This window comes from Coffea arabica, chromosome 8e (assembly GCF_036785885.1).
Source record: "Coffea arabica cultivar ET-39 chromosome 8e, Coffea Arabica ET-39 HiFi, whole genome shotgun sequence".
In the NCBI taxonomy this organism is placed as follows: domain Eukaryota; kingdom Viridiplantae; phylum Streptophyta; class Magnoliopsida; order Gentianales; family Rubiaceae; genus Coffea; species Coffea arabica.
Genome location: NC_092324.1, coordinates 27,371,945 through 27,399,680, shown reverse-complemented (window position 1 = coordinate 27,399,680; position 27,736 = coordinate 27,371,945). Strand labels below are relative to the sequence as shown.

General features: G+C 37.8%; 2 protein-coding genes across 5 annotated transcripts; both read left to right on the top strand.

The window, feature by feature from the left end:
* Nucleotides 1–61: 61 nt before the first annotated feature.
* On the top strand, nucleotides 62–11,660 carry LOC113704241 (uncharacterized). 4 transcript variants are annotated; one of them, XR_011819847.1, is made up of 5 exons: nucleotides 62–291; nucleotides 852–1,772; nucleotides 4,840–4,876; nucleotides 9,806–9,855; nucleotides 11,260–11,660. XR_011819847.1 is itself a non-coding variant. In XM_027226018.2 (4 exons), the coding sequence occupies exons 2-3, from the start codon at nucleotides 916–918 to the stop codon at nucleotides 4,874–4,876; spliced, it is 894 nt and encodes a 297-aa protein (XP_027081819.1). In that variant the 5' UTR covers nucleotides 62–291; nucleotides 852–915; the 3' UTR covers nucleotides 11,260–11,660. The 4 variants fall into 4 exon arrangements, 2 of the variants coding, with proteins under 2 accessions (XP_027081819.1, XP_027081818.1); XR_011819848.1 differs by lacking the exon at nucleotides 9,806–9,855 and adding an exon at nucleotides 7,777–7,891; XM_027226018.2 differs by lacking the exon at nucleotides 9,806–9,855.
* A 2,538-nt stretch (nucleotides 11,661–14,198) lies between these two features.
* On the top strand, nucleotides 14,199–26,820 carry LOC113704596 (uncharacterized). The gene is made up of 4 exons (XM_027226483.1): nucleotides 14,199–14,415; nucleotides 14,566–14,826; nucleotides 25,817–26,047; nucleotides 26,201–26,820. Exons 1-4 carry the CDS (start codon nucleotides 14,199–14,201, stop codon nucleotides 26,818–26,820), a joined length of 1,329 nt encoding a protein of 442 aa, XP_027082284.1.
* The last annotated feature ends 916 nt before the right edge of the window (nucleotides 26,821–27,736 follow it).

Sequence of the window (27,736 nt, the reverse complement as noted above, 5' to 3'; positions counted from 1 at the left end):
TGCCCCCCAGGCCCCAGCCCACGTCCTCAGCCACCAATGCCCCCCCCCCCCCCCCCCCCCCCCCAAATCTCCCAGCTCTCTTCCCCTGGGGCCCCGCTCCCCGGGGGCGCGAATTTCCCTTACGATCCTCCGTCTGCTTTTACCATTGACATGGCCCCAAAACCCCGTCGTTTAACTGTAACCTCTTATTCCATTTCCACTTCCTTTTCATCCTCCTGAGAATCCTGCCTCCGTCAGTGAATTGTACCTGCCATCTCCCTGCCTACCTCGGCATTTGGGATTCCATCTCAGGTAGAATTAATTCCCGTGTTATATGTGTGTGTGTGTGTGTATTTATATGTTTGTTTTACTGACGGATATTCCAGTTAATATAAACATGTTTCTTCGTCTGACTTTAATTTTTTTAGTAATTTTTGTTCCATTTCGAAATTTTGTTATGCAATTATTAATCGAAAAGGTTGCAACTAAACATTGCGCAATTTATTTCTTGTTCAATTCAATTTTTTTTATTGGGTGATAAATTGGTTATTTGCTTTTTCCTTTTTATGATTGCTTATAAGCAAATAATAGTAAAGGACTTGCCAATCGGATTGGCTCAGCTTAGAATCGAATTTTGTGTCGTTGGTAGGCAATCTTTAAGCACAGTTCTGAGCTTACGTTTGTTGGCTTTCTGCCTTGGAGTGGCTAACCTCCGCTGTCTACTGAAATCCGAAAATTTGATTAACCAAAGAATAAGAAAGAAGAAAAAGAAGAAGAAGAACATGATGCTTTGTTTGTATGGGGCGATGTGTTTTGAATATTTGGATATGCATGTATGACTAAAGACTATGACCAGTGCTTTGTGCTTTCAGAAACTTGATTTGGGCATCTTCTGTTTATGCCCTTAAGCAATCCTCTATAGAGTGTTCGAGCCAAATGGAGGAGTTCCTACTGTACGCTAAATTGGAAGATGTAACTTGTCCAATATGTTTGGATTTCCCCCACAATGGAGTTCTCCTCCAATGCTCATCGTATGATAAAGGATGCAGGCCTTTTGTTTGTGACACAGACCATCTACACTCAAATTGTTTGGACAGATATAAACAAGCATATGGAACTTTATCTGGATCACAATCACCTTTGATATCTGATGCAACACCTAGTGAGAGCATGAATTTGGCAAATCTAGATGCAAGTGGCAGGCCAACGTGTCCGTTATGTAGAGGAGAAGTGACTGGTTGGGTAGTTATTGATGAAGTTCGCAAGAGTTTAGATGAAAAGAAACGTTCCTGTGAAGAGGAAAAATGTAGATATAAAGGGACCTACATGGAACTTCAGAAACATGCTCAACTCGAGCATCCTCATTCCCGTCCTTCGAAAATTGATCCCGCACGGCAACTTGATTGGGAAAATTTCCAGCAATCCTCTGAAATTATAGATGTTTTGAGCACCATTCATTCAGAAGTACCCCGGGGGGTGATTTTGGGCGACTATGTGATCGAATATGGGGATTATCACTCCGAAGATGAATTGGAGGAATTCCGTAGAGATGAAGGAAACTGGTGGACATCGTGTATTCTTTATCACGTATTTGACAATCTTAGGGCATCTAGAAACAGAAGAAGGTCCAGAGTCAGTATTCCAAGGAGAGCAAACCACCATTCAAGTTATACTTCCAACTCAGATGATGGTTCAGTGGCATCTGTAGAGTTTCCTGATTATAGGACTGAGGAGACTGATGATGATTTAGTGAGTTCAAGAGGCCCATCAAGGGTTGGAGCTGATGATCGCAGGTCAGTGGGTGCTTTTGTAGCCCTAATTGTGTATATATGAACTTTCTAATTCTAAATGCTTGTCTAGTGTGTATTTGTATATATTTAGTGTTGCAAACTATGGTACTCTCAAGGGCTTTCATGAGCATCCTTCTGTGTAGAATTTTATGCCTTTTGCATGTTGGAGAAAAGTATCTCAGTGTGTCTTTGAGTGGATTATGTGCATACGCATGCAAGAATGTGTTTCAGGATAGCTTCATCTTGACATGGAAAAAAATTTCCGAGTCTTGGGGTCACTTGCCAAAATTAGTAATACACCAATTTATTATTTTATGGTGCAGCGTTTTGACCGTATTTCATGCCCAGAACATACTATTTATTTGAGTTCTCCAATACAGTAGCTTTGATACTCAACTACAGGAATCTTCATTTCATAAGATACTGATTGTCATGAATCTTGGAAGACATGTTTCAGTGCATCCTGTGATTTTTTCTTGATAATTCTTAGATTTAAAGAATGAGAAGGTGTAACATAGTGGGGATATTCCATTGAACTTTAAACATCAGGATGTTGATTTGCCTTTTTGACTGGAGCATGACATTCTTTTTCATGAAAAGAAATGATTGTTCATGATGCTTCCGTGAAGTTTTCTTACTAGAAGTCAAATAACCAACCTGATGCCAATTATCATTTTATCAAGAGTGTGAATGAGGATAATTGAAAGCATTCATAGTAATTGGACTTTGACCTCTGATTCTAGGACCTCTGATTCTTCCTAGCTGCACTGAGGAGAAGTGCTTTACATTTTCCTTCCCACTGCTTTATGGTGGCCAGCTTTCAGACAATTCCTAGTTGTAGCATTTAAAATCAACTGACCCTCTTCGATTAAATGACCTAAACACACCTCCTTTCCAACCCATCACCTTTCCCACCCTGTTCCCTCCCTTACATAGTGTGTGTGTGTGTGTGTGTGTGTAGAGAGGGAGAGTCATTGGTGGGCTGCTGTTCCTGCATACAATATATCCCTTAACACTGACTAGAAGAAACTACAGTGGCCGACCTCCCATTATTGGAGAGGTGATCTACCGGCCCTGTAGAAAATGCTGCCAGTCTCAGAGATGTAACAAAATCTTTTGCAAGGGTGTTCTGTGGATGTGATGATGGACACCTGGAAATACTTATGTATGTCTTTGGATTTTGTGTCTTTGTAATCCGCTGTATGCAAAAGTTGGGCTGAAGACATAGACTAAGGTTCTCACTGGTGCAATGCAAGACTGGACATCGTTTCCTAAACCTTCCTCACCCTGCCAAGCGTAGCACTCTGCAAGTTTACTGCTACCAAAAGAAACTGTCAGTTTAGTGGACTAGCACCCAATAGACCACTTTACATGACCTCATCAGAGGATGAGGGTTGGATGCTGACCTAGAGTTGAAGGGGGTTAAGCTGCATTCTTTGCTGTTACCTTATGGCCTCTTGTGGTTTTAGAGATTTAATCATTGCGGGTTCCCTGTAATCTGTTACCACAGCCTGATAAAATTTATTAGACCTCATGATGGAAAAAATGGTTTGGTTGCACTAGTTTGGTAGAAATTGTCCGGTTGCATTTACCTGATTCTGAACATAATCAGTTTCTGTAGTATCACTATGTATCAATGTTTTTAGCTTGTTTTATTAGTATAGAACCTCAGTGGAATGGAATGGTGGGTTTTCTTCATTCTTTTTTAACCAAAGTGTTTTGGGGAGAGAAGTTGGTTCTCAGGCTTCTTCAGGGTTGCTGGTAAGTATTGCTGGAGTTGAGTGGGGATGTAGCAAGTAGAAGTATGAGAGATGTTTTGGTGGGTTGCAAGCCCGGAAATTCAACAGATAGAGAGACTGTTGCTGGATGTGTTAGTTTACTGTATATTGGTTTTCTGTGGAACTCATCTATCTGAACTAATAGTTTCCAATTTTATCTGGTTGCTTTGCTTTTAATCATTTCTTAAACATTTATATATAAACTGGGACTGCTGTTCCATACTTGGATTATCTCAATCTTTTGTAAAAACCATTCTGGTGGGACAGTTCAAGAGGTGATACTTAAGTCATACTTAAGTAATATTTGCAGGTGTCATAATATTTGTGTTTTGTCTTAAGTGATACTTAAGACAGATTGTGTTTTGTAAACGCATTATTTGCAGGATCATACTTAAGTCATACATTGTACCTGAGTAACAAAGGAAATACAATGAGAGCTGCCATGATTATTATTGTGAATACCGGGAGGTCTAGCACTACATTCTACACCATATTTCCAATTTATTTTTTTATACTCACTGTTTTGAGATATCAAAAATTTAATATCACCTTTCAGAAAGATCGGTTGATGTATCACACACCTTTTAATTCTACCCTTACTGAGTGCTACTTACCTAACTAGTTGTTGTCTTCCTTTATCTTAATTTTGGTGGGTGTCTTAGGCATGACAAACAAAAAAATTGAAATTCATAAAACATGGTGCCTAGAATGTGAGTGACAAAAGAAATGGGAAAAAGAGAGTACATATAAAAAGGCTGCCCTCAGGGGCTTGGTCTGGTGGTTGAGGTTGCTGAAGATGGAGCTTCAGGTCCCTGGTTCGAACCTTACTGCCAGCAAGTTGCTGAGGGTGGTGAATAGTCTGCGGGGTCCACTCCTTGCGGGACACACCTAAAAAAAAAAAAAAAAAAAAAAAATGAGTACATATAAAAAGGCTGGCATTAATTTCCTTTTCCCTTTTCCATCTTTTTTGCTTTATTTTCGTCAGGAGAGAGAGATTTAGATATATTCTCTGCACTGCCCTGAAACCTCCTGTGGCTTGCCGTTTGAATTATAAGTCCATTAAATTGGGGTGTATGTTATTAGCTTTCATTGTTTACAATTAAAAATAATATTGATCTATTTAGACCGCTAAAATTTGAAGTGTTTGCTAATGGTCTCTTCAAATTCTGCTATGATGTCTGCTTATTCACAGATGCCTTCCCCCCCCGGACAACAAAAAAAAAAAAAAAAAACCCAAAAACAAAAACAAAATTAAACTTTTCTAATATTTTTGTACTTATTCTTGTTCGCAGCTCACGTAGACGACGTTCACGCTTCTATGACAGTTAGGTATGTCTTTTGTGGAAAACCCTGCAAATTCAATTTTTTCGTTATTCTTTTTACTTTGTCATGGGATCTTCATTATGTCTTAATTCAGTGTAATATCTGATAACATCTGAAGCTACTGAACTTGATGCACATGATATGGTCGAGGTAATTGTACTGTTTGGTCCTTTGAGTTTTTTTGTCTTAATATTAGTATATCTCTTACACTCTGTACTCTTTGTAAAAGGTCAAAGCTAGTTGCAGTTATGATACAGAGCTTCATATGTTTTGGTTTTCCTGGAGAAAACTTTGGTCTGAGTTCTACATATGGAGCTGCTACTGAAATATGTATCAAATGTTGCTAAACTAGCATAATGATTTACTTCCAACAAAAATTTTCCTTCGAATAACGAGAAGAAAATTCTTCGATATTTTCAGGTGAAGTTTACTTGATAAAAAATGCACAAGCTGTGAAATTAAGACAATCAATCACTAACAATATCCCAACCAAAACCACAGAAAGAATGGAAACATTCATGGCCAAAATATATAAAGATTGGTGTAGTGTCCAAGGATTGTTTATTCCGCATGTAGTTAAATGGCCAAACAGAGGTTCCAGTCCTCATTCCAGTGAGGAATGACTGATTGGAGATCTTCTAAGGCAGGTCAGGGACATCCCATTGGCCTGGGCGGTCAAAAGCACCTTCAGACCTGTCCTGCTTTCTTTCCTTCTTCAGCCAGCACCTTACTATGTCAGAGTGCAACCGGCAGAAATTCCTTTTCACTGACTGAAATATGCACCCAGAAAAGGACTCAACAAGGTAAAAAACCTGTGACATACTGTTCAAAAGGGCACCCAGGCCTCATTGAACCCTGAAACTGGTGAACTACTTTTTATTCAATTTATGACCTTTGGTTACCCAGTTCCCTCCTCTGCCAAGTTTTAATCATTTCAGTCCATTCAACATGTGGTCCAGAATATGAAATACCAATACCAGGAGTGATCAAAGAATCCCAGAAGCCATGACATCTTTGAACTGTGGGCACATAATATTGAAAGAAGATAATTAACAGTACCTTCAGTTCTTGTCTCTTAAGCAGATAGGTTACCACATATATCGGTCTCCCTCTATAGTGCACCTCTGGAGTGTTCCTTTTTCCAGTTCGTTCATTAAGTATTTCCCTCTTAACGTGATGCAGCTGCTCATCTTGAGTTTAGTATGGGAAATCTGGCTTCAATACTGCAGGAAAGGGATTTATGAGAGATTAAAAAGAAAGAAATGCTATAGTAGTAGATGGGGAAAAGAAAAAACAAAGAGAGGCCACATCTAGGTTTACTAGGAAAAAAGTAAAGACACCTAGTAAAATAAGGAACACTGGGGAATCACTGCTTGGGATGGTTTGCACCAGACATAAAACTAACCACCCATTTGGTTGGAGGGTTTAGGGGGTAGGCAATGGGTGTGACCATCAGTGATTGTCATTGATAATGTTTGGAACACTGCAATGGTAATGAATCTATGATAATGGAAGACCAAAAACTCTTCAATGGCCATTCCAGAGTAAATTGGGCACTTTTGCCTTGATTACCAGCCAAATCACCAAAATAAAAGAAAAAAACCTTCATTGCACAAAACTCTCTCTCTCTCTCTCTCGACACTTCTCTCACTCACATCCTCACCACCCAACATTTCTACCTCCTTACCTAAGCTTTCCCTTAACCCATTGGCTCTAGATTCCTCCTACATAGGTCAACCATGGGATCCAAGGCTAGAGATGGTTGGGTTTTCTTCTTCTTCTTCTACTATGGTTATGGTCAGATGTTGGGTATTCATGGTGATTTTTTTTTAATTAGCAATTGGTGGTGATGGTGGTGGGTCTTCAGATTTGTACAAACTGGGAAAAAATAGTTTGTTGAATTTCAATTAAAATTTTGTTTTCACTAAAATGCGTGGAGATGATTTGAAGAATTTGAGATAAATTTGTGAAGTTTTGGGGACTACCATGTTTCGTGTTTCATGATGTCACAGGCTGTGATTGTTGGCTGCTACATGGTGGTGTTTATGGAAGATCAGCCGATTCCATTATGAAGCAAGAAAAAAAGGAAATCCATTATAGTAATAAAAAGAAAATGGAAAATATCTAATAGATTCCCATTGCAACCTAATTACCAAACGATTGAAAAGGATTAGGCAAAACCCATTACCATTGAGGAATTTTTGATACTCATTGTCTTTGCCATTGTGGAATTCCATCCAAACGGGTGGTAAGTGTTACCTTTCTACCAGAAAGTTCCTTGTACACAGTAAGCTCTATGTACATTGGGTGTACATTGTATCTACTGGTTGATGGTACTTCACCGTGAAGAAAGTTTCAAGTTACCTCGTGTGGGCTGCTTAACTGAAAAAATTTCAAGATAAATTACTTTTCTGGAAGATTATTTTTCATAGACTGAACATCAGACCTAGCTTAGCTACAAAGCAAAAATGTTAAAAAAACAAGTATGGGATTTTGTCCAAGTAATGGCTAGGGTTATATGGTTAAAGAGCTTAGGCACAATAGGTATTTATTGGGTCTTACTATTTTGCATCATTCTCCCATGGTTCAAGAAATGTCAAGCTTAATTTTTAAGTGTGGAAGTCTGACAATCAAATGTTCTTTAGCAACTTGTTGAAGCCAAAATACATAGATCTTGGAGTCTGTCCTGTGACTTAGATGTGGCCTACATGGTGCTTCACATGCCTGGTGTAATAGGCCACTTAATTTCTGTACTTATTCACCCTTTCTGTGTAGTACTTAAAAAAAATGCATTTTAGGTTCCAAAAATCATTTTCCTGGCATTATAAATTGGTTTTCCCAAATTCCAGCGTGTACAATAGTGCCATTCCATGTTAGCTAATATGCATGTATGTTAGGAGGTTCAGTCTTCAAACCCGGGGGATTGAAAAGCATGGAAATCTTCAGATTTAAGAAGTAGAAGGCCACCTTTGAAGTATGTTGATACACCAGCACAGAAGTTGCGGGCTGTTGTATCTACTGGTAAATGGATTACTGTTATTTCAAAACATACGTGCAAATGTAAAAGTGTTTCAAACATCTGAAATTATTCTTATCATTTAGTAAGAGTACAGCCAAACCTAAGTTGCACCCTATTGTACTTTGAGGGAAGGTTCACTGCTATTTTTCACAGAAAAACTAATTTGAAATGGGAAGTTGCTTTTATGTCATCAAATAGTATTAGCCATCTATATTGACATGACCAACCATAAAAGTTGAAGGCTATTCCACTTAAGCGAAAATGAACTGCTAGTAATGGAATGAACAAAAAGTAAAATTGGTAAATGCTTCAAAATATGCTTCAAAATTAAGCACTAGTCTTAATCAGTGGATGTCAGTTTAGCAGTTACTATTTGATGCATCTTTATAGTTTCTTGGGTCCTAATGCCCTCCTTTCCCGAAGGCTACTTCTTTTCATTTTTCTTTTCTTTTCTTTTGGGTCTCTCTTCTGTCTGGAGTTGATCCTACCCCTATCTTTTACGCTAGTGGTCCTTTCACTTGGTGACCAAGATCTATTGCTGGGAAAGAAAAGCATTAGTGCAGACTGGAGGAAAACTCCTAAAATACTACTTTGCTCTATCTTGCTTGAGGATGGCCTCATAATCAAATGAAAAAGAGGTAAGGAATTTGAGGTCAAAATGAAAGAGGTTTGTGTTTGGGAGCTCTCCTTATTGTTGGGAAAACCAATGAAAGACACTGATGGAAAGAGATAAATAGACTGGTTTAAAGAAGTAAATCAGCAGTTCAATTGTATGGGGTTAGCTTATCATTCCAACCCCTAGTACTGCAATTGAATCAGCTTGCCTGTAGAGCTTACACCTGATAAGTATTATTGTGAAGATTTAAGATTTGCATCTTCTAGGTCTTCCACTTCAAGCACCTGTTTTAGGCTGGTACTTCCTCAACTTTTACAGGTTTTGTTTGACTCTTAACCTCTACGGGCAGTGGTCTCTGTGGTGTCCTGTAGAGCTTACACCTGATAAGTATTATTATGAGGCTTTAGGATTTGCATCTTCAAGGTCTTTCCTCTTCAATCACCTGTTTTAGGCTGGTACTTCTTCAACTTTTACAGGCAGTGGTCTCTGTGGTGTCCCTTGCAGCACTAGTCATAGGCAGTACCTTGACTGAGGAGCAGCTTTATGATAAGGTTTCCATTTGAGAATCATATCATGGATGAGGCACCCTCCTTGTCTGGTGGGCCTTCTCCTTTAGACTTGACAACCTTCAAGTAAGTGTCTAGTTCTAAGGGGAGCATTTCTGCACAAATTTTTTTTTTCCTAAGTGAAGAGAAGGGTGCAAGTGAAGATCGAAGATATGTCTGTAGACATGGTAAGGATTAGCTTTACCAACTTGGTTAGGCCTTGGCTTATAAGTAGTATCAATCTTTCCTGGATGTTTCTCATTTGAAGATGACTAGTATAATATCATTATACTCTCAATCACTGTTTATCTATGATATTAATTCTGAAGAAACTAGTCTATGGTCACAACCATCCAAAATTGACAAGTGTGCTTTTGAGGTTTTGTGTTACTACATTAATTTGTGATTTTGTCTAACCAGAGAACACTAGGGTTGATTTTGGAGAACATCTTATTTATAGTGCATGGGCTTATAGGATGGTTTTGTGAAGAATCCTACTTGGCCACTGAACAATTGAAACACAGAAAATTGGTATGGTAACTTACCTGTTGTCATATACGTATCCATATGCTTACAAGGAGGAAATAAGCAAGGAAAAGAGTTAATGGTTTACCAGCCTCTCTTGTGCCCCTCTTCTCTGCCACCATTAATTCTATCTTCAATTGCAACTATTTTCATACCTACAAATGAATCTATCATGAGAAGATATATTGTCATTTTTGTGGTGCTGAAGGCCGCATTCTAATGTTCAACAGAAGGAGAATACAAAGAAACAGGGCAACGAAATGCAAAAATTGTTTCTAGGGTAATTGAGTGTATTGATTCTTGTCCTTTTCTCTCTCTCTCTTTCTTTTTTCCCCTCCTTTTTCTGGTAAATAAACTAATTTCATGCAGTATTGGCTATTGGAGCCTTTAAGTGATGCTTATTTCCTCTATCTTGTTGACAATATTGTAACTAACAGTTGTTCATGAATAAGTCCCAATTTTAGTTTTTGGAAAAGTTCCTGTGTTAGGGGTAGAGGAGCCTTTTATTCTCATAGGCAAGTAGTATGGATATGGATAGGCATATGTTTTGTTAGGTATGTCTTGAGATACTCAAAGTCATGCCTGTTCATTATTGATGTAAAACTTTCAGCTGGAGCAGTATCTTTGAAAATTGTATGTCACCTGGTTTTAGGTTAGTCATTCAACAAGTGGATTAACTTAGTGTTGGAAGCTGACTATCAGGGATTGCTAGTCCTGGGCAGGATTTATTGTTTAATGGATTCAGACTACCTGAAACTGTCTAGAATGAATAATTGTATTTTGCTATCTTTGTCTCTCTAGTTATAGTATCAAAATTAGAGAACATATGGTTGAAAGACATTCTAACATACAACTTGTAGTGGAGAGTTTTCCGTTTGAAACTCCTCATATACTCTATTTATTTGGCCAAAACCACCGGCAAAGATTTTTCTCAAATTTCTTTTGGCCTTCACTTGTTCATTTTTCCTTTTCATCTGTCAACCTGTCTTCTTCATCTTACAAATATTTCTGAGCTTTTTTTTTTTTTTTTTTTTTAACCATTTTGGGAATTGCAATCGCTAACTATATTTTGTGCTAACTTTTGTTATCAAGTAATTTCTAATGGTTTGGTGTCTGGAATGTGTGGGATTTTGGGTGGGGCTTGGGGCTTGGGGCTTGGGTGTATGCATTTTTCTGCACATCGATGAGATATTTGTTACATCACTGGACATTCTGCCTATTGGATACTGTAGATTAAGTTTCATCCTCTATGATTTCTTGGACGAGTCAGGACTTGTTCAATAGGAACCCAGAGGTGAAATACCTGTTATCGAATGTCACTACAAGTTAATAGTTCACAGTCTACTGTTCTTGATTTGACTTTGGATTATAATCAAGCGAACTACTATTCCTACAATCCTTTGTATTTGTGTCCAGCAATTAAATATCTAACTTATCTTACTACTAAAACTGATGAAATCTTTGGCTTGCCATTAGAAATAAATGGTAATCTGGTTGGCAGAAGCTCAGCATATAAATGCTTTACTTTTCAAAGCAATTATTTGGGTAGGAAATAGGTTATTCATCTTCATATTTAGTCTTTTTAAGACAAGATTTGGATTCCTTCTTTTGATTCATTGTTTCAAAATTCGAAATGTTAAGTTCCTCTTGAAGATTAGTTTGTCTGCACACTTTCTTATTTCAGGTTTACCAGTGCAACCAAGTCCAGTGGACGAAAGGTTGATGGATAGGTGGAAGCTTGTTTTGAAGCTATGATGATAAAACGGGCAATTGATGGCGATTAGTATTTATCCGAGTTTACTTGGTCAAACGAAGTTGGACTGTCCCATCTGAAGGGTAAATGCCTCAAATGAAACTAGGCTTAAAAAGTCATCGAAGGGTTAACTGAAGCTTTGATAGGTGAAATAACTTGTTGATTTACTGGAGTTTACCTTCCTATGTAAGATATGCACAAGAACTGTGTATGTGTAAAGTTTCAATCAACAGTAGCTAGGCACTGCTTCTATTCCCCTGTTGACTTATGAGTCAGCCTGTACTTAAATCTTTTGATTCTGTACATTATGGATATTTTTGTTGGACGACTGATGCAGCACGACTAAGCACAAAATTTTCTGCAACTTTCTGTAGACTATGGGTCCTCATGGATTAGGTATTTTTGGTCCGTATGAGTTAGATATTTTTGGAAATGTTTTTCAAGTGAAATAATGTAACATTATATGTTAAAAGCTTGACACTATAAATGTATTTTAGAGTGTTTTTAAAAATTTAAATTTTATTGGAATATTTGCTGAATCTCTCACCACGCACCACCACCACCACCACTCCCCCCTCCTTCCCCCTCCATCCCACCAATGCCTCTTTTCCATCCCTTCTCTTAACCTCTTTCTCTTCCTTTCCGTACCTGTTCCTGTTTCTCTTCATCCCCTTCCCTCTCATCTCCCCTCCCCTCCCCTCCCTTCCCCCGCAACCCTCCCTTCTAACTTTGGTCGCGACTGGAGGGGGAGGGCTTTGGTTGAGACCTGAGGGAGGGGAATGGGTTGCTGGGAAAGAGGGAGGAGAGAGGAGGACGGAGGAGGAAAGAGGAAGAAGAGAAAAAGGGAGGAGGAGGGAGGGGTAGAGGAGCGGCGGTGGCCGTGGAGAAGGAAGGAAGGGAAGGGTGGTGGCAATGGTGGTTTAGTGAGTGGAAGAGGAAGATAGGTTTTGTTAATTTTTTTAAAAATTTTTGTGTTTTTGTTAGTTGTATTTAAAATTGTATATTTGGAGTGTGTTACTGTAGCATTGTTTTTCAAAAACTAAATTTAAAAGATTAGTATTTTTGTTAGTTGTATTTTATATTCGGGAGAACACCACAAATAGTCCCTCACATATTGCAAATGTGAAATTTTAGTTCCTCAAATCGAAAATGATCACTTTTAGTCCTTAACAAATAAAAAAGAATCAATTTAAGTTCCTTTTCACTTTTTCGAGCGCTTTTTGCTTGGAATGTCTCACACACGCACATCACGTGCCCAACTTTTAAAGGGTAAAAAGACCAAACCACTTATTTGTTGACCAAAATGTAAAGGACCAATGGTGTAATGCTGAGTGAAAACCTCCATTTTGGTACTAATTCACCATTCCATCTCCGATTCCTCTCAACCCAAAAAAAAAACTTAATTATCAGCAGTCCACTGATCTTGATGAAATGGAACGTTAGTGATTGAAGCGAAGACGAAACAGGCGTACTAAAGTGATCCCAAATTATAGTATGTATTTCTAAACCCTAAACTAAAGAATTTCTGGAATAATGTCAGATACTATGTGAACAGTTTAAATACAGTTGCAATAAACATGATTTGTGCACTTAAGAAGTATTATTATATTTATTAGGGTTGCTGGTGGTCAATTTTATGCTTTATGTTGTTGTAACTATATGTGGTCCCTTGTATTTTGTTGTGTTGTCGCTTTACATAAATGGGTGGTCGGTCCTAAAATAATATTTTTTGTTGTTAACTATCTCTCAAATGGTTGGCAGATGATATGAATCGATTTTCCATTAGGGTCCACTACGAAGGTGAACTCACTGAATTGCTGAACAAAGAATACCGTGGGGGTGGTGCAAAAATTGTTGACTATTGTAATCCTGACAGATGGTCTCTATGTACACTTGATAGGGTTGCAAAAAAACTAGGGTATCCTGAGTTTAGTGTAACATACTATTACTTAATACCCGAGAAGAACATGGTGGATGGGTTAGTATATGTGTTATGTGAAGATGTTGCTCAAGATTTGGCTAGATATGGAGTGAAATATGGTGTGGTTGATGTATACTTTGTGCACTTAAAAACCTACTCCGTAAGTGAATGTGAAACTGGACCATGTAAACCAAAAAAGGGGGCTGATCCTAATGAAAATCAACAGGGAGGTAAGGTGCATGAAGAATTTTCTGATGTAGAAGAAATAGTGATGACTAATATTCCTGTAACTCAATCTGAAAATAAGGGTGAAAAGGATAGCAGGGGTATAGGTGAGTCAGGAGTTAATAAGCACACAAGGGAAGCAACTATAGGAGAGGAGAACTTGAAATTTACTGAAAAACTAGGTGAAATACTTTCAGAAGTTAAGAGTAGAGTTGCTGATAAAGGGGATAATGGAGCAGATATAGGAGGGCAAGATCAGAATTTTAGAGAAGAACAACATGGGACAAACTCAGAAGTGCAGAATGCAGGAAAGAATGCACCTTCTACTAGCAAATCACCAAAAGAAAAATCATCAAAGAAAAAATCTTCAGCAAATAAAAAGCAGGCTAAAAAAGTTGAGAGAAAGAAGAAGAGTAAGAAGGAGGCACCTGTTGAAGAAGATGAGGAATCTGGTGATGGTGACAAGTTCATTGATAGTGACTACGAGTTAAGTGATGAAAAGAATATAGTAAAATCTATTAAAGAAAGAAAAGCTGAATGGGAGAAAATTGTCCAAAATTGTAAATCAAGTAAGGGTGCAAATGCAACTACATCTCAAACGGAGGGTGTTGAGATGTAAGAAGATGCTACTGATTCAGATGAATTTGATTGTTGCTGTGACTCAGAAGAAGAAGATCAGCCAAGAAAAAGTGTTAAGTTTCCAAAATTTAACCCTAAAACCGATATGGCCGATCCCAAATTTGTGGTTGGACGGACTTTTACTTGTAAGCAGAAGTTATTCATGAAGGCATGCAAGAGCCATGGAGTGGTTCACCAAAGGAAGATAAAGTTCAGTAAAAATGATGGCAGAAGAGCTACAGCTTATTGCAAAGATTGTAGCTGGAAAGTTTCTACAGCCGTTATGGCAGACGAAAAGACTTTTCAAGTCAAGAGCATGCAAGGTGAACACAATTGTGGGAGAACATTTGACCACGGACTAGCAAACTCAATTTTTTGGTTGACAGATACTAAAAGGAGCTGGCTGCTATGGCTGACATGAAGGTGAGTACACTTGATAAAGTGAAGACTGATGTTAATGTTAACATCTCTAGGTGGCAAGCTTATAGACCCAAAAAAAAAGGCAGAGAGTTTAGTTAATGGTGAATATGAAGCCCAATACAACAAACTAAGGAACTATTGTAGGGAAATAAATCCTGGCTCAAATGTTTTCATGACAACTGTTGAAGATGATGAGAGAGAAGATAGGTTTGAGAGGTTGTATATTTGTTTTAATGCATGCAAGACAGGCTTTTTAAGTGGTTGTAAGCCTGTTGTTGGATTAGATGGCTGCCATCTTAGAGGGCCCCACAAGGGTGTATTGCTATGATCAGTTGAACCCCATTGCCTATGCTGTGGTGGAAATAGAAAACAAGCTAACTTGGAAATGGTTTCGTCGGTGAATTGGTGAATGTGTGAGGACTTGAAAATTTGCTTATATTTTCTTATAAGTCTCTTTTATTTTGAATAAGTTAATTTATAATTTCTTGAATACTAATTACTTCCCTTAATAGGTGCAATAAATAATAGAGTCGAGAGTTTTACTTTTACTTTTAAAGTTAGTGTAAGTTAGGGTTTTGGTGCATTGTGGTAGTGTGATGAATTGGTGAAATGTGTGTACTAAATTTGGTGGATGAGAGCGGGTATTAAGTAGGAGGAAGTATGTGATTAAAAGTGTTAATAGTACATTAGTGAATCATAAGTTACAACAAAAGTACAAGAGAGGCAAAGAAATAGGCTTGAACCGACTCGTGCCGTTTGTTACCGGTCGAAAACACCACTTGACCAATACTTTCTTACCCTAATCTTCTTATTTTCCTATCATTTATCCTTCCCTAATTTAACCCTAAAGCTAGCCGAAATTTTTGACCAAAAACAAGAGGAAAAGAAACAAAAACAAAAGGAAAATTGGTGGCTTGCCAAGTGTTGGCCATCCATGCAACCTTTGACCAAGAAGCTGTGAGAGCCCGAAAATTTTTGTTTTGTCATCTATGATTTCATCTAGAATTTGAATGTGTTGTAATTTGCATGATATTATTTAATTTCCATGTTTGCCTGTTTCATTTGATTAAAAGACTTGAATGCGCACTCAATTTGTATAGGATCAAATCTAATAGGACTTAAAACCAACTAGAGTAAGAATTAATAGGGTCATAATCTAATAATATAGAAATGTGAGGGTAATTATTAGATTAACTTTTATTCATGCTTGAGTGATAAGTGGTGTGCTAAGTGATGGTTGTCTTGCAAGATCCCAAAACTGTGTTTGACCAGAAAATTCTTCTCTTGCCTTCTTTGTTTTAGCCGAGAGAGAGAGAAGAGTTGAGAGACCTATCTTTTTCATTTGTCCAGCAAAGAAAGCAGAGAGCTTTGAGAGAAATAAGAGTGTTTTGTCTTCATTTCCAGCCGAGAGACTAGAGGGAAAGCTGAAGGAATTTTCCTTGTCTTGCACATTCTTCCAATCGAGAGAAAGATATATTACTCAACAAAACATCTTGCTCTTTGCCTCCATTTTGACCAAGTCCAAGTAGTATGCAAAAGTTGACCAAGTCCAATTTATTCCCTCTTGTTTCTTTTCTTTAGTTCAACCGAGAGGAAGAAACTTTCATTCTTTCTTCCTCACAAACAGCCGAGAGAGAGAGCTAGAAAGAAACCCATTTCCTTCTCCTCCTTTGCTTTCTAAAAAACCGATGGAAAACCACAAGATTTAACCCTGGGACTTTCTTCATTTTTCAACCATTAACATCAGCCAAGAAACAAGAAAAGTTAGCCAAAGTCTTCCTCTTGTCTTACTCCACTTCAGCCGAGAGAGAGAAGAGAGTTGAGAGCAAGAAAACTCCATCTTCTTCTTCCTGTCATTAGCCAAGAACCAAGGCTGATTCAGCCATAGAAATTTCACAAAATTCCCCTATTTCTTCAAGCTTAAACCGTGAGTGAGAGAGAGTCAAGAGAGTAGAAAGGATCCAGCTATGTTGGAGGGGAGAAAATACAGGAAAGCTGGTGCATTTCACCCTTGAGGTACCGAAGGAGAAGCCAGTGAGCCATCTGCATTTTTTTTTCAGCTTTGATTTGTGAGGAAAAAGAGAGGTAACAATTGCGATAAAACCCCTCATTTTTTTTATTACTCTTGAGTACTCTAGTTGTATGTTAAATTTAAGCCAAAAGGTAGAAGTTTAGTGGAAGAAAAATATACTTTTCTAAGCTATAGGTTGCTGGAATTTTAATTTAGTGACATATGCTGATAGTTTTGATTTGCAGCTTTGTATTTGGCTCTTTGATGGGTTTCCTTGCTAAGAACTCAGGTCATATGTTTCATCTTATGTTAAAAATGATATATGGTGTATTTGCCATGAAAATGAGTGAGAAATTAGTGGCTTGAATGAAAAAAATTTTGAAGGAACCTAGTTGGAAAAAAATCTGTGGGCTGACCGATTGCATAAAGTTGGATATATCAGTTTTACTTTGAATTTGGAGTGAAGTTTTGCTAAGATTTCATGTTTTATATCATGACAACCGTGTATATAAAAGTTAGTATGTTTATATGGTTGAATCATAGTTGTATGTTCATTGATTTGGCCGAAAATTTGTCTAAGAGACCTTGAGAAAAATTGGAGGAACTTTGTTCCATCCTTGTCACAGCCTGCTATCTCATCCCTTTGTGAAGTTTCTACTAGGAAGTCATGCTTTGAATATTATATTTCTTGTTTAGTATGATATAGCATGTTGTCTTTGAATTTGGTAGCAAAGTGCTGGCTTAGATGTGAGTTATAGGTAGCAATAAAGTTGGAATAACTCAAGTGAAAGGTTGAAATTTCGGGTGACAGTCACCCCTAAGCAAGTTTAGTAAAATGATCATAACTTAGTGTAGAAAAATCGAAATTGAGTGCCATCAGTTGCGTTTGAAACTAGACTCAGGGATCTTTAAAATAGTATAACATTGGAACTGCGATTCATTTTATATATGCACCAGAAAATCAGCAAATTTGACTGAAAAATCTGCCCTGCACAAGTAAAAACTGGAATGTTGTAGTAGCTTGTGGCTCAATTTGGACTAACTTATGAACTAAATCTCTTTGAGGTGTCTTCTAAAGATTGTTAGTGCTTTGAGTCTAGTTTTTAACGGGCTAAGTTTTATGATTTTCTAACATTTATAACTCCAGTTATGATTTTTCCAAACAAGTGCTGCTTGCTGGAATTTTTCCGGCTTGGACTGAGAGAGAGAGATGATGAGTTTTTTTTCCAACTTTTCCATACCTTTTGGCTGTAAAACTGCATGAATGCTGTTAATCTCCCTTTATAATACAATAATAGTGACATGTATGTGGGCTCTAAGGAGAAACTTGAGTTTTAAGGCTGTGATTCTTGTTAAAATTTCTCTAGCTTTGTCGAGAGAGTAAGCTGTGTAAATGCAGCTCTTATTTGCAAATTTTGGTTGAGACATGTCTTATTTCTGTTTCTATGATACTTATGATATGTTCACCGTTGAATCTAATGAAAAATTGATAACTTGACTGGAGAGCACCTTGAAAAACTGCTGGAAATCCACTTGAATGGACAAGTGAAGAAGAAGGGAACATTTCTAGTTTGTACACGACTTTTGGGGCTGCAAAACTTTTAGGTTGTTGTTCAATAACCCTTGTAGCATATTATTTTCATATGCATGTTGAGTTTACGTGATAAACAGAGGGTTTTATTGAAGAAAAACACTCCCTTAGCAAACTATTTTCTTGCTAGGAATTTGCCAGCTTTGAGCCGTAGAGAAAACTTGAACTTCTAGTTTTTAAATGCAATTTTTCTTGTTGAGTTTTACTGGAATACATGATTAGTACCACCTCCCTTGGTACAAGCTATTTTATGTGATTTATGGTTGAAATAAGTATGAGAGGGGCTGTTTTGGTGACAAAAATGAGGTTAGGCTCGCTGGAATTTGCTTGCTTAAACCGTGAACTACATACTAGATTTTCCAGCTTATAACTTTCATTTTGTTGTAGTTTTTCAAAGAGAATCATGCCTTATAATTACACTATGAGGCATTGCCTGATTTATACTTGAACCATGAAAAAAAGTTGAGTTTTTGATTAGCCATCCACGTACATGTAACCTGTTTTGGAGAAAAAACTCCCAGCCATGAACCATGGTTAAATTTCTGGCTTAAACCGAGAACATGTAGCTACCATTTTCTTTTGTGCTTTAACTCCATCTTTAATATTAAGTTGTTAGCTACAAACTCGTGCCTTTTGACTCATTAAACATTTCATGTTTTAAATATGTATGAACAAATTCACTGGTGTTTGGAGAAAATTGGAAGTCATCTTGACGACAAATTTCTGTCAAAAGAAACCAAGAGTAAAGGCAAGGGTTCCGACCTTATATTCATGCTTTTGGTTGGAAAATCCTGTATCTTTAACCTACATGTTTGATATCTTTAGTGTCATTCACTTGTTTTGATCAAGAGGATGTGTAATTAAAACGTGGATATGTCTCAAGAGTCAGTGATGAGCTAAAAAAATCCCGAAACTGAGATGTGACTGTCCATTTGATTTGGTAAGTGTTCCAACTGCAAGTCCCATGCTACTTGTTGCTCAAATATGACTTGTATATGACTTGCTACTTTTTTTTTTTTTTTTGTCAAAAAAAAAGGACCTGGCCCCACTTCAGGCCCCAACCCTTATTCGGGTTGTTGGGTTACCCCATTTTCGTTACTGGGACTCGAACCGGTGACCTACGGGATACTACCGCATGTGGTCACCGGCTGAGCTACCCAGGAAGGGCTATATGACTTGCTACTTGAATTGACTTATTATTGCATAGGTGAGTTTGTACTTTATCGCACTCGACCTAACTTGACTGAATTCTTGTTTTACTACTATAAGTGAATTATTTACAAGTGAACTGATATTCATGCGCATGAGTTGAAAGTAACGGCTTGGATCCCAAACCCCATCGGCTAGTTAATCGAGTCGAGCCGGCAAGGGCCTGGTCGATTAGATAACGAATCTTGTGTCTACTGTTTTGTCGAGTGAAGTGTTATCTCCTCAACTAATTGGTATGCTCGAGTATTACCACCCACTGTTACTGTTGGAGTTCGGGTCCGGTAGGGGGTTGTTCGGTGGACGAAAATTGGAGTTAAGTGGTGCTTTACTGGACTTGTTATAATTCCATCGTTGACGGAGTGTCAACAGATCCTGGACAAGTTACGATGGAACCTGCTCCCGAGAGCAGACTATATCCTTATCGTGAATGTGTATTTACTGTACATTGTTAAATGAGTTATTTGGATATTACTTGCTCCACGAAACACGTGATCATGCCAACATGTGAATGTTGTAATGCCTGACTGTTTGTTGTTTTCTTGGAACCTCACTGGGCTTTTAGCTCATCCCTTTTATTTGTTATCCTTAACAGGGTGCGAGATGAGAGAGAGAAGAATAGTACTAGTTTGTAATAGAAATTCTTAAACTTGTAATAGGTCGGCACTGTATTAGAGTACTAGTTTTTAAGTTCTCATCTTGTAGCTTGTACTTTGGTTCGTCTATTTGACCGATTTGTAGCATGTAAATGTTATTTTGAAGAATTTTAGTATTATTGATTTGGTATCCAAAGAATAGCGAGTTCGAAAGTTGTAGCCCTCATTTTAAGTAATTGCAAATCCTATTTATACTTAGTGAAGTGATTGAACTACTTGTATCTCATTTCGCTTAGCTGTATACCTATGTATGGATGTTTTGTGATGTTGGGTGGTTTGTAATATTTATTGGGAAGTTTCGTGCTTACTTTGAACTTAATGTTATCTTTGAAGTTAATGTTGGTAAGTGAGTCCTGGCGAGAGTTGGGCAGGTGTGACGACCCCACCTCCCCCTAGGGCGTACCCCAGAGTTTGGCAGACCGCCTGCCCAACTCTCGCCAGGACTCGCTCACTCACTTCAAATAAAATACGGTACAACCTCAAGAATACATGAAATAACAGTTCCCAAGCGTGGAAAGGATACTTACATTCATTTCTATCTCAAATCTTCATACAATCCCAAATATAACAAAAGTTGTGAATTCCAGATATATTCAACCCTAACCGAGCACTAGCGCGAGTCCAATCGCAAAAATTCAAAAAACTAGACTATGCTAGCCTGTACCAGACTCACGTCCTTGCTCGTATCCCCTGTAAGGAAAACAAAACTAAAGGAATGAGCTAAAAGCCCATTGAGGTTCCCAAACAAGTAATCAAGCAATTTAAACAAGGACATTATTCATTGAAGAACAATTAATCGAGAAAACATTCACAAAATAAAAGCAATGAAAACACACTCATTAAAAGGATACATGCTCACGTGGAGCCATTCGTTCATTCATTCGCCAACCATTTTCCTTATCCCTCCAATTATTAGAAAAACATTTGCAAGTGAAAACTCCTCCAGTGTTCTTGACATTCATTCCTTGATTTCATTTCCCGCCACTAGCCAATTCACTGGCCAGTTCTCCACCAACCTTCGTGGTCATACTCGAATATACCAAAACACTGTCCCAGGTCACCAGCCGCCCGATCGAGTCCGCTTCTGACTCGAGTTGACTGGCAACCAAGGACAAGGGCCCAGTTCAGCCAAAAGGTTTACGTTCATGCACAAGTAGCATTCAATCATTAAAAATTCACTTTGGCTTGGGTCGAGTGCGATAAAGTACACACTCGCTCATCGAAAATCCATTTAGCAATCCTTGGAAAGCATTTAACATTCAAGCAAACATTCACAGATAGTCACATAGTCACTTATTGTACAAACACATAAGGAACACTCACCAGTCTAAACCAAAATAACATCAAAAGTTTCCTTCCGGATTATGCCCTTGATCACCGACAAACCCTAAGAATAACCAATCCCAAATTGAAGTGAGCAAATGTAATTCAAAGTTTTTGAGAGAAAACTAACACTTTTCATCTTAGTTGATACCAAATCTTGATAAAAAACAACTCATATACTACTATTGAAGTGCATTCAAGGATACATATGTAACTTAAGATCCAACTAACCCTAAAATCAAACCTTACATCTCACTAATATTCATAAGAGCAAGTAATAGAAATTTGGGCAGCATTTCCCCTATTTTCTTATTTTCCCCATCCAAGTACAACTCGGATTCACAAGCCAACAACCCTCCAATCCATCCACAAGTGATAACCAAAAACATTCATCTATTCAAGGCCTCAAAACCATCCAAACAAACCAAATAATAACTTATCACCATGGACCAAAGCTAGAAACCAGTTTAAAGAAGAACTGATAAATGACAGTTTTGTCATCCTTCGGTGTTTTGGTTGTAGCTGTAGCTAGGTATATCGGATCAAGGTAAATTTTATGGCTTTTCGAAACTAAGACATAGACCTACATTTATTACGAAGACCTCCAAAGCCAAATCATGCATTTTCATGGTCAAAAATTGAAATCTCAGAGAAAACAGAAAGCTGTCGGTTAAACAGGGCATTTGGGCAGTCAGGGGTATTTTAGTCATTTCACAAGATACAGTTCTCCGATTGAGGTGAAATGTTTTGGGTAGAAAGCTAACGCAAATACCTACAACTTTCATGTTTTGAGAAAGAGCTGTTTTGGCCTTTATCATGGACGAATATGCAGTTCCAGTTGGGTCCAAAAACAGGGCAGAATCACTACCGAATGCTGGAAATTCAACTTTTACTCTAACATATCACAACCAAGCCATTAATCACTTCACCAAATCCATATCCTAGCTCAATAACATCACTTACTAGGTAAACAACAATAATCAAGGCTGAAAAATGCAAACCTTAGCCAACATTCCACTACACCATCAAAAACTAAACAATCAACCCTAGCAAGCCAAGAGTAAAGGCTTCCATACCAAATTTAACAAGATTAAGCAAGAGAAAAGGAAGTTCAAGCCTTATACCTTCCAAAAGCTTCTTGCAAGTGAAAAACAAACCACTAGCTTCAAAGATTTCCACCACTTCTAGCCTCCTAAGCACCAAGATGAGACTTTAATCGATTTAGTTTTGTTGATTTCACTCAAACAAGGCTTGATTCAAGGTTGGAAATGGAAGGTTTCTCTCCTCTCTTTTCCCTCTCCAAAAATTTGGCCAAGTCAACAAGAAATGAAGCAAAAATGGCCAAAATGCAAGATAAGAAGGAAAGAAATAAACTTGGTCAAAGTTCCTTGGATTTCCAACACTTGGCACCACAAGATGGTTTCTTATTTTTTTTCTTTTCTTCCTTTTCTTTAGTCAAAAATGGTGGCTGACTTAAGGGTTAATTTAGGGGAAATTAAATGAAATAAAAACAAGGAGATTAGGGTAAGAAAGTATTGGTCAAGTGGAGTACTCAACTGGTAACAAACGGTACACGTCGGTTCAAGCAGATTTTCCTTAACTCGTGCGTACTAGTGTTTTAACTTATGATTCACTAACTTATTAATAGCACTTCTAATCACACACTCCCTCTTATCTAAAACTCACTCTTAACCACCAAATTTAGTAGACACACCTCACCAATTAATCACACTACCAAAATACACAAAAACCCTAACTTATTCTAAGTTGAAAAGTAAAAATAAAACTCTTGGCTCAACTAATGAATTTACCATAAAATTTACGGCTAGTAAGTAGTTAAATAATCAAGTAAAGAGACATAGAAGTAAATATAAATTAATTGTTCAAAAATGGGAGGAAATTCTAAAGGAATTTTCGGGTCCTCACAGCAGGCGGTCCGCTAACCTCTGGGGTTCACCCTAGAGAGAGGTGGGTCGTCACAGAAGCTTGCTTCCATTCTTATCTTTTCTAGCACAAAATTTTCTTCATTTCTTTCTCGTCTTGGCCATGAGTTTGGAGAGGAAAGGAGAGAAGAAAAACCACCAACTTCATCTTGATTCTTGCCTTGTTTGAGTTGGAATCACAAAACTAAATCAAACAAACTATCGCCAAGGGAGGAAGGTTGTAGTGGAGAGGTTTTTTGGAGAGAAAGCCTTGGTTCTTCACTTTCTTCAAGGAGTTGAAGGTATAAATTGAACAACTTCTTTTCTCTTTCTTATTTCTGCAATTTATGGTGAAGATGACTTGAAACTTGGAATATTATGGATGATAACCTAGATTTGGTAAAGATTGGTGATTTTAATTTTCAGCCTTGTTTCTTATTTTTCAGCTATGGTATGATGGTATCTAGCTTTGTTATGGACTTGTATGAAGATTTGTAGCTTTATTGTGACTTTTTAGTTTCCAAATAAGAATTTCCAGCCTTAGTTGCAAAATTTCAGCCTTGGTAGAAAATTTTCCAGCTTAGGTATATGTTGATTATAGCTAGTTTTATGGCTAAAATAAGTACTCTATGTATCCTATGCATTGTGAACTTGATTTGAGGTTGTCTTGTGGTGAGAATGAAGCCTTGAAATGGCTGGAAATTAGGGAAAATAAGAGGAAGTGCTGCTGAAAATTAAAAATCCAAATTGAGTTTCGTTTGTTGCATTTGAAACTAGACTCTTAGCTCTTTTGACCGTTTAAAAATCATGGGTTGGTTCAACTCCTCTAAATACCAGCAAATTTACAAAGTTTCTTGAAAAACCATGACTGTTCTGTTTTGCACATGAGACAGCAGTGATTTTGAACTGAAAATTCGACTAACCTATGAGTTGAATTTCATGAAGATGTCTTCTAAAGTCCATTAGTACTTTGAGTCTATTTTCTAATGGTGCAAGTTTTGTGATTTTTTGACCTATAGAACTCAAGTTATACTTTTTCAAAGAATGTCGCCAAAGCTGGAAAATTTTGTCAAATGAATTGAGTGGAACTTGGAAAACTTTGAGAAAACTTTTCTAAGTCTTAAACTTTAATTGGTGTGATTTTGGATGGTTTTGTGGCCTTAAACAAGTGTACTTCATAGCCCTAGAATGCACCTGGACATTCTTCGATTGGCTTTCAAGTTTGTCTTTGAGTTTTGTGTTTTGAGGGGCCGATTTTAGATAGGCGTATGGCTCATGATTAAGGCTAAAGTGGGCACCTTATTAACCTAAGTTTTGAATGATCGGACCATGACATCTTGTCTTGGTTACTTTTAGGGTTTAACAGTGGGAACGAGCACAACCTGGAGTCGAACATTTAGCTTTGGTCTACTTTAAAAGGTGAGTGTTCCTTGCATGCGTGTGCTTTAAATGACTATGTGAAATGTTGTGAATGTTGCCGAAATGTTAAATGCTTTCCAATGATTGCTAAATGGATTTTCGATGGGCGAGTGTGTATTTTATCGCACTCGACCCAAGCAAAAGTGAATTTTCAATGACTGAATGCTACTTGTGCATGAATGTAAGCCTTTTGGTTGAACTTGGCCCTTGCCCTTCGTTGCCAATCGACTCGAGCTAGAAGCGGACTGGGTCGGACGGCTGGTGACCTTGGGACAATGTTTGGTATACTCGAGTATTACCAGAAAAGTCTGTTGTAGAACTGGCCAGTGAATTCAATACAATGAAATCAATGAATGAATGACATGAACACTGAAGGAGTTTTCACTTGCAAATGTTTTCTAATATCGGAGGGATAAGGAAAATGATTGGCAAATGAATGAATGAATGACTTATATGAATGGCTCCAAGTGAGCACGAATCCTTTCAATGAATGAATGATTGATTCTTGAATGACTGCTTATTGCTGTGCCAAGTGTGCAAAGTGCTAAGTGTAAATTTTCCTTTGGTTACCTGCTTGTTTGCTTGTTTAGGAACCTCATTGAGCTTTTAACTCATCCCATTAGTTTGTTTTCCTTACAGGGGTGGAGGCTGGAGCAAGTAGCTGTGAATTAGTGTATATAATCTCTTGTACTTGTACTTTTGTAGATGAGACGTATTTGGAATCTTTAGAAATGTAATCCTATGTTTTACTCTTGGATTGTAAATTAAGTTTGAATTGTTGGTTGGAAATGGAACTGTTATGTTAATTTTGAGGCTTGAACGGCTATTTCAAGAATGTTACTGAGTGAGTCTTGACGAGAGTTGGGCAGGCGATCCGCCAAACCCTTGGATACGCCCTAGAGGGAGGTGGAGTCGTCACAGAATGACCTCCAAATCAGAGATGAAAATCATTAGAAATTTATTACTGATAAACAAAAGGTGTGTAAGTGTATTTTTCTGTATTTTTTTGTAAGCTAAGGTTGCTAGTTTTAATTTGATGATCTAGTTTCACCTTTTAATTTTTTGAAGGGACTGATTCAAGCTATTGAAGAGTTGCTTCCAAATGTGGAGCATAGGATGTGTGTGAGACACATGTACAATAACTTTAAAAAGCTGCATGGTGGTTTGGCATTGAAGGAGAGAATTTGGGCACTTGCAAGAGCTCCTTACAAAAATCTGTTCAAGGTTTTGATGGAAGCTTGAAAGCAGTTGATGAGGGTGCATTTCAATGGCTGCTTGACAACACAACACCGCAGCAATGGTCTAGAGCTTACTTCAGAACCTCCCCTAAATGTGACATTTTATTGAACAATCTATGTGAGAGTTTCAACTCCAGCATTTTAGAAGCAAGGGAGTGGCCTATACTAGGTATGCTAGAAACAATACGACTTTATTTAATGGTTAGAATGAAGAATAAGAGGGAGTGGATGAAGAAGTATACATGAAAGGTATGTCCAAAAATTTTTAAAAAGTTGAAAAAAGGAAAAAGTGCTTCTAGTGCTTGCATAGCTACACCTTCAGGGGACTGGAATTATGAGGTGAGGTGCATGTATGGGGATAGGTACAATGTGAATTTGGCTAGCAGAACTTGTAGTTGTAGAAGGTGGGAACTAAATGGCATTCCTTGTGCTCATGCAATGAGTGCTATTGCTTTGAAAAAGGAGCCACCTCCGGAGAACTTTGTTAATGAATGCTACTCAAAAGAGGCTTACATGAGGGCATATGGGCCTATAATATATCCTCTCAATGGTGAGCATTTGTGGAAAGATTTGAAACAGGGGCCTGTCCTGCCACCTGAAATCATCAAGCTTCTTGGCCGGCCTAAGAAGGTAAAAAGAAGAGAACCAGATGAGCCACCAGCTGCAACAACTTCTCAAGGACAAACAAAGAGACTATCTAGAGTGGATCTAATGGATTATAAGTGTAGAAAGTGTAAACAAAAAGGCCACAATAGTAGGAAGTGTCCAAGCAGTGATGATCAAGGGAATGTCCAGCAACAAGCTGCTGCAGCTACAAGTAGCTCTCAGCCACAGCAGCAAACTCCTAATACCATCAATCCTGGTGCAAACAAACAGTCCCAACCTCAGCAGTGCGAAACTGATTACCAGCCTCAAAATGCTACTCCTGGTGGATACAAATAGTCCCAACCTCAGCAGTCCCAAACTGATTACCAGCCACAAAATGCTACTCCTAGTGTAAACAAACAATCCAATTTCACACCTGAATTAGTCTTTGGTGCAAGTGGCTTGGAAACTGATACAAGTGACCAAATCTAGTTTGATCTCATCAGTCAAATCCCATGTGAACCTACAACCAGTCGACCATCTACTCCAACATCAACAACAAAGAGTGCAACATTTCCAGTTCATACTTCTCTATTTGTTCATAATAAAATTTATTCTGTAGCATGTTGACTTTCTTCTATACTATTATTTACTTGAATTTATGGTTGTCAATTGACAGGGTAAGAAAGTCAAGAATAGATTTGGTGTATGTCAAAAATTTGGATACCCTCGAAGTAGTTGTGATTCAACATTGGCCTCTCTTATAAGAGACACCCATGGGAACCACCTGGATTGGCTGTAAGTAAATTGCTATTATCTACAACATACATCATCCAAAGAAAACTGCAAAGATATCTACTTCTAAGACTGCAAAAATTGCTATTGACTGTAAGTAATGACCTCTTCATTGTTTTGTTTGTATCAGAGGCCTAAGAAGACTACAAAGATATCTACTTCTAAAAGTGCTACAAGAAGGGATGGCAAGCTAACCTAGATGACTACGGCGTGTTGTTGCAAATGGCTTTATTTAAGTATTTAAGAAGTTAAAAGATGCTCTTTTTGTCTAGTATTTGACTTCAGCAGACCTTTTTTTTTGGAGCAATGGAATTGACTTCTTAGTTCATTGTATTTTTTTGATAAAAGGCGTACTGTAATGAATGTACTTGACTCGATTATGTACTATTTTTCATTGCAATGGAATGCATGCTCTTCTTATTTTTGGAGCTTTATAATTGGTTTACTTTCTACTCTTTCTTCACTTATAATATCACCA

Coding starts and splice junctions, on each gene's coding strand:
- LOC113704241 (XM_027226017.2), top strand. CDS start 916: ATGGAGGAGTTCCTACTGTACGCTAAATTGGAAGATGTAACTTGTCCA. Junction 1,773..11,259: donor GTTGGAGCTGATGATCGCAG/GTCAGTGGGTGC, acceptor TTCTTATTTCAG/GTTTACCAGTGCAACCAAGT.
- LOC113704596 (XM_027226483.1), top strand. CDS start 14,199: ATGGCCGATCCCAAATTTGTGGTTGGACGGACTTTTACTTGTAAGCAG. Junction 14,416..14,565: donor TCAAGTCAAGAGCATGCAAG/GTGAACACAATT, acceptor TAACATCTCTAG/GTGGCAAGCTTATAGACCCA. Junction 14,827..25,816: donor TCTTAGAGGGCCCCACAAGG/GTGTATTGCTAT, acceptor TTGGCATTGAAG/GAGAGAATTTGGGCACTTGC.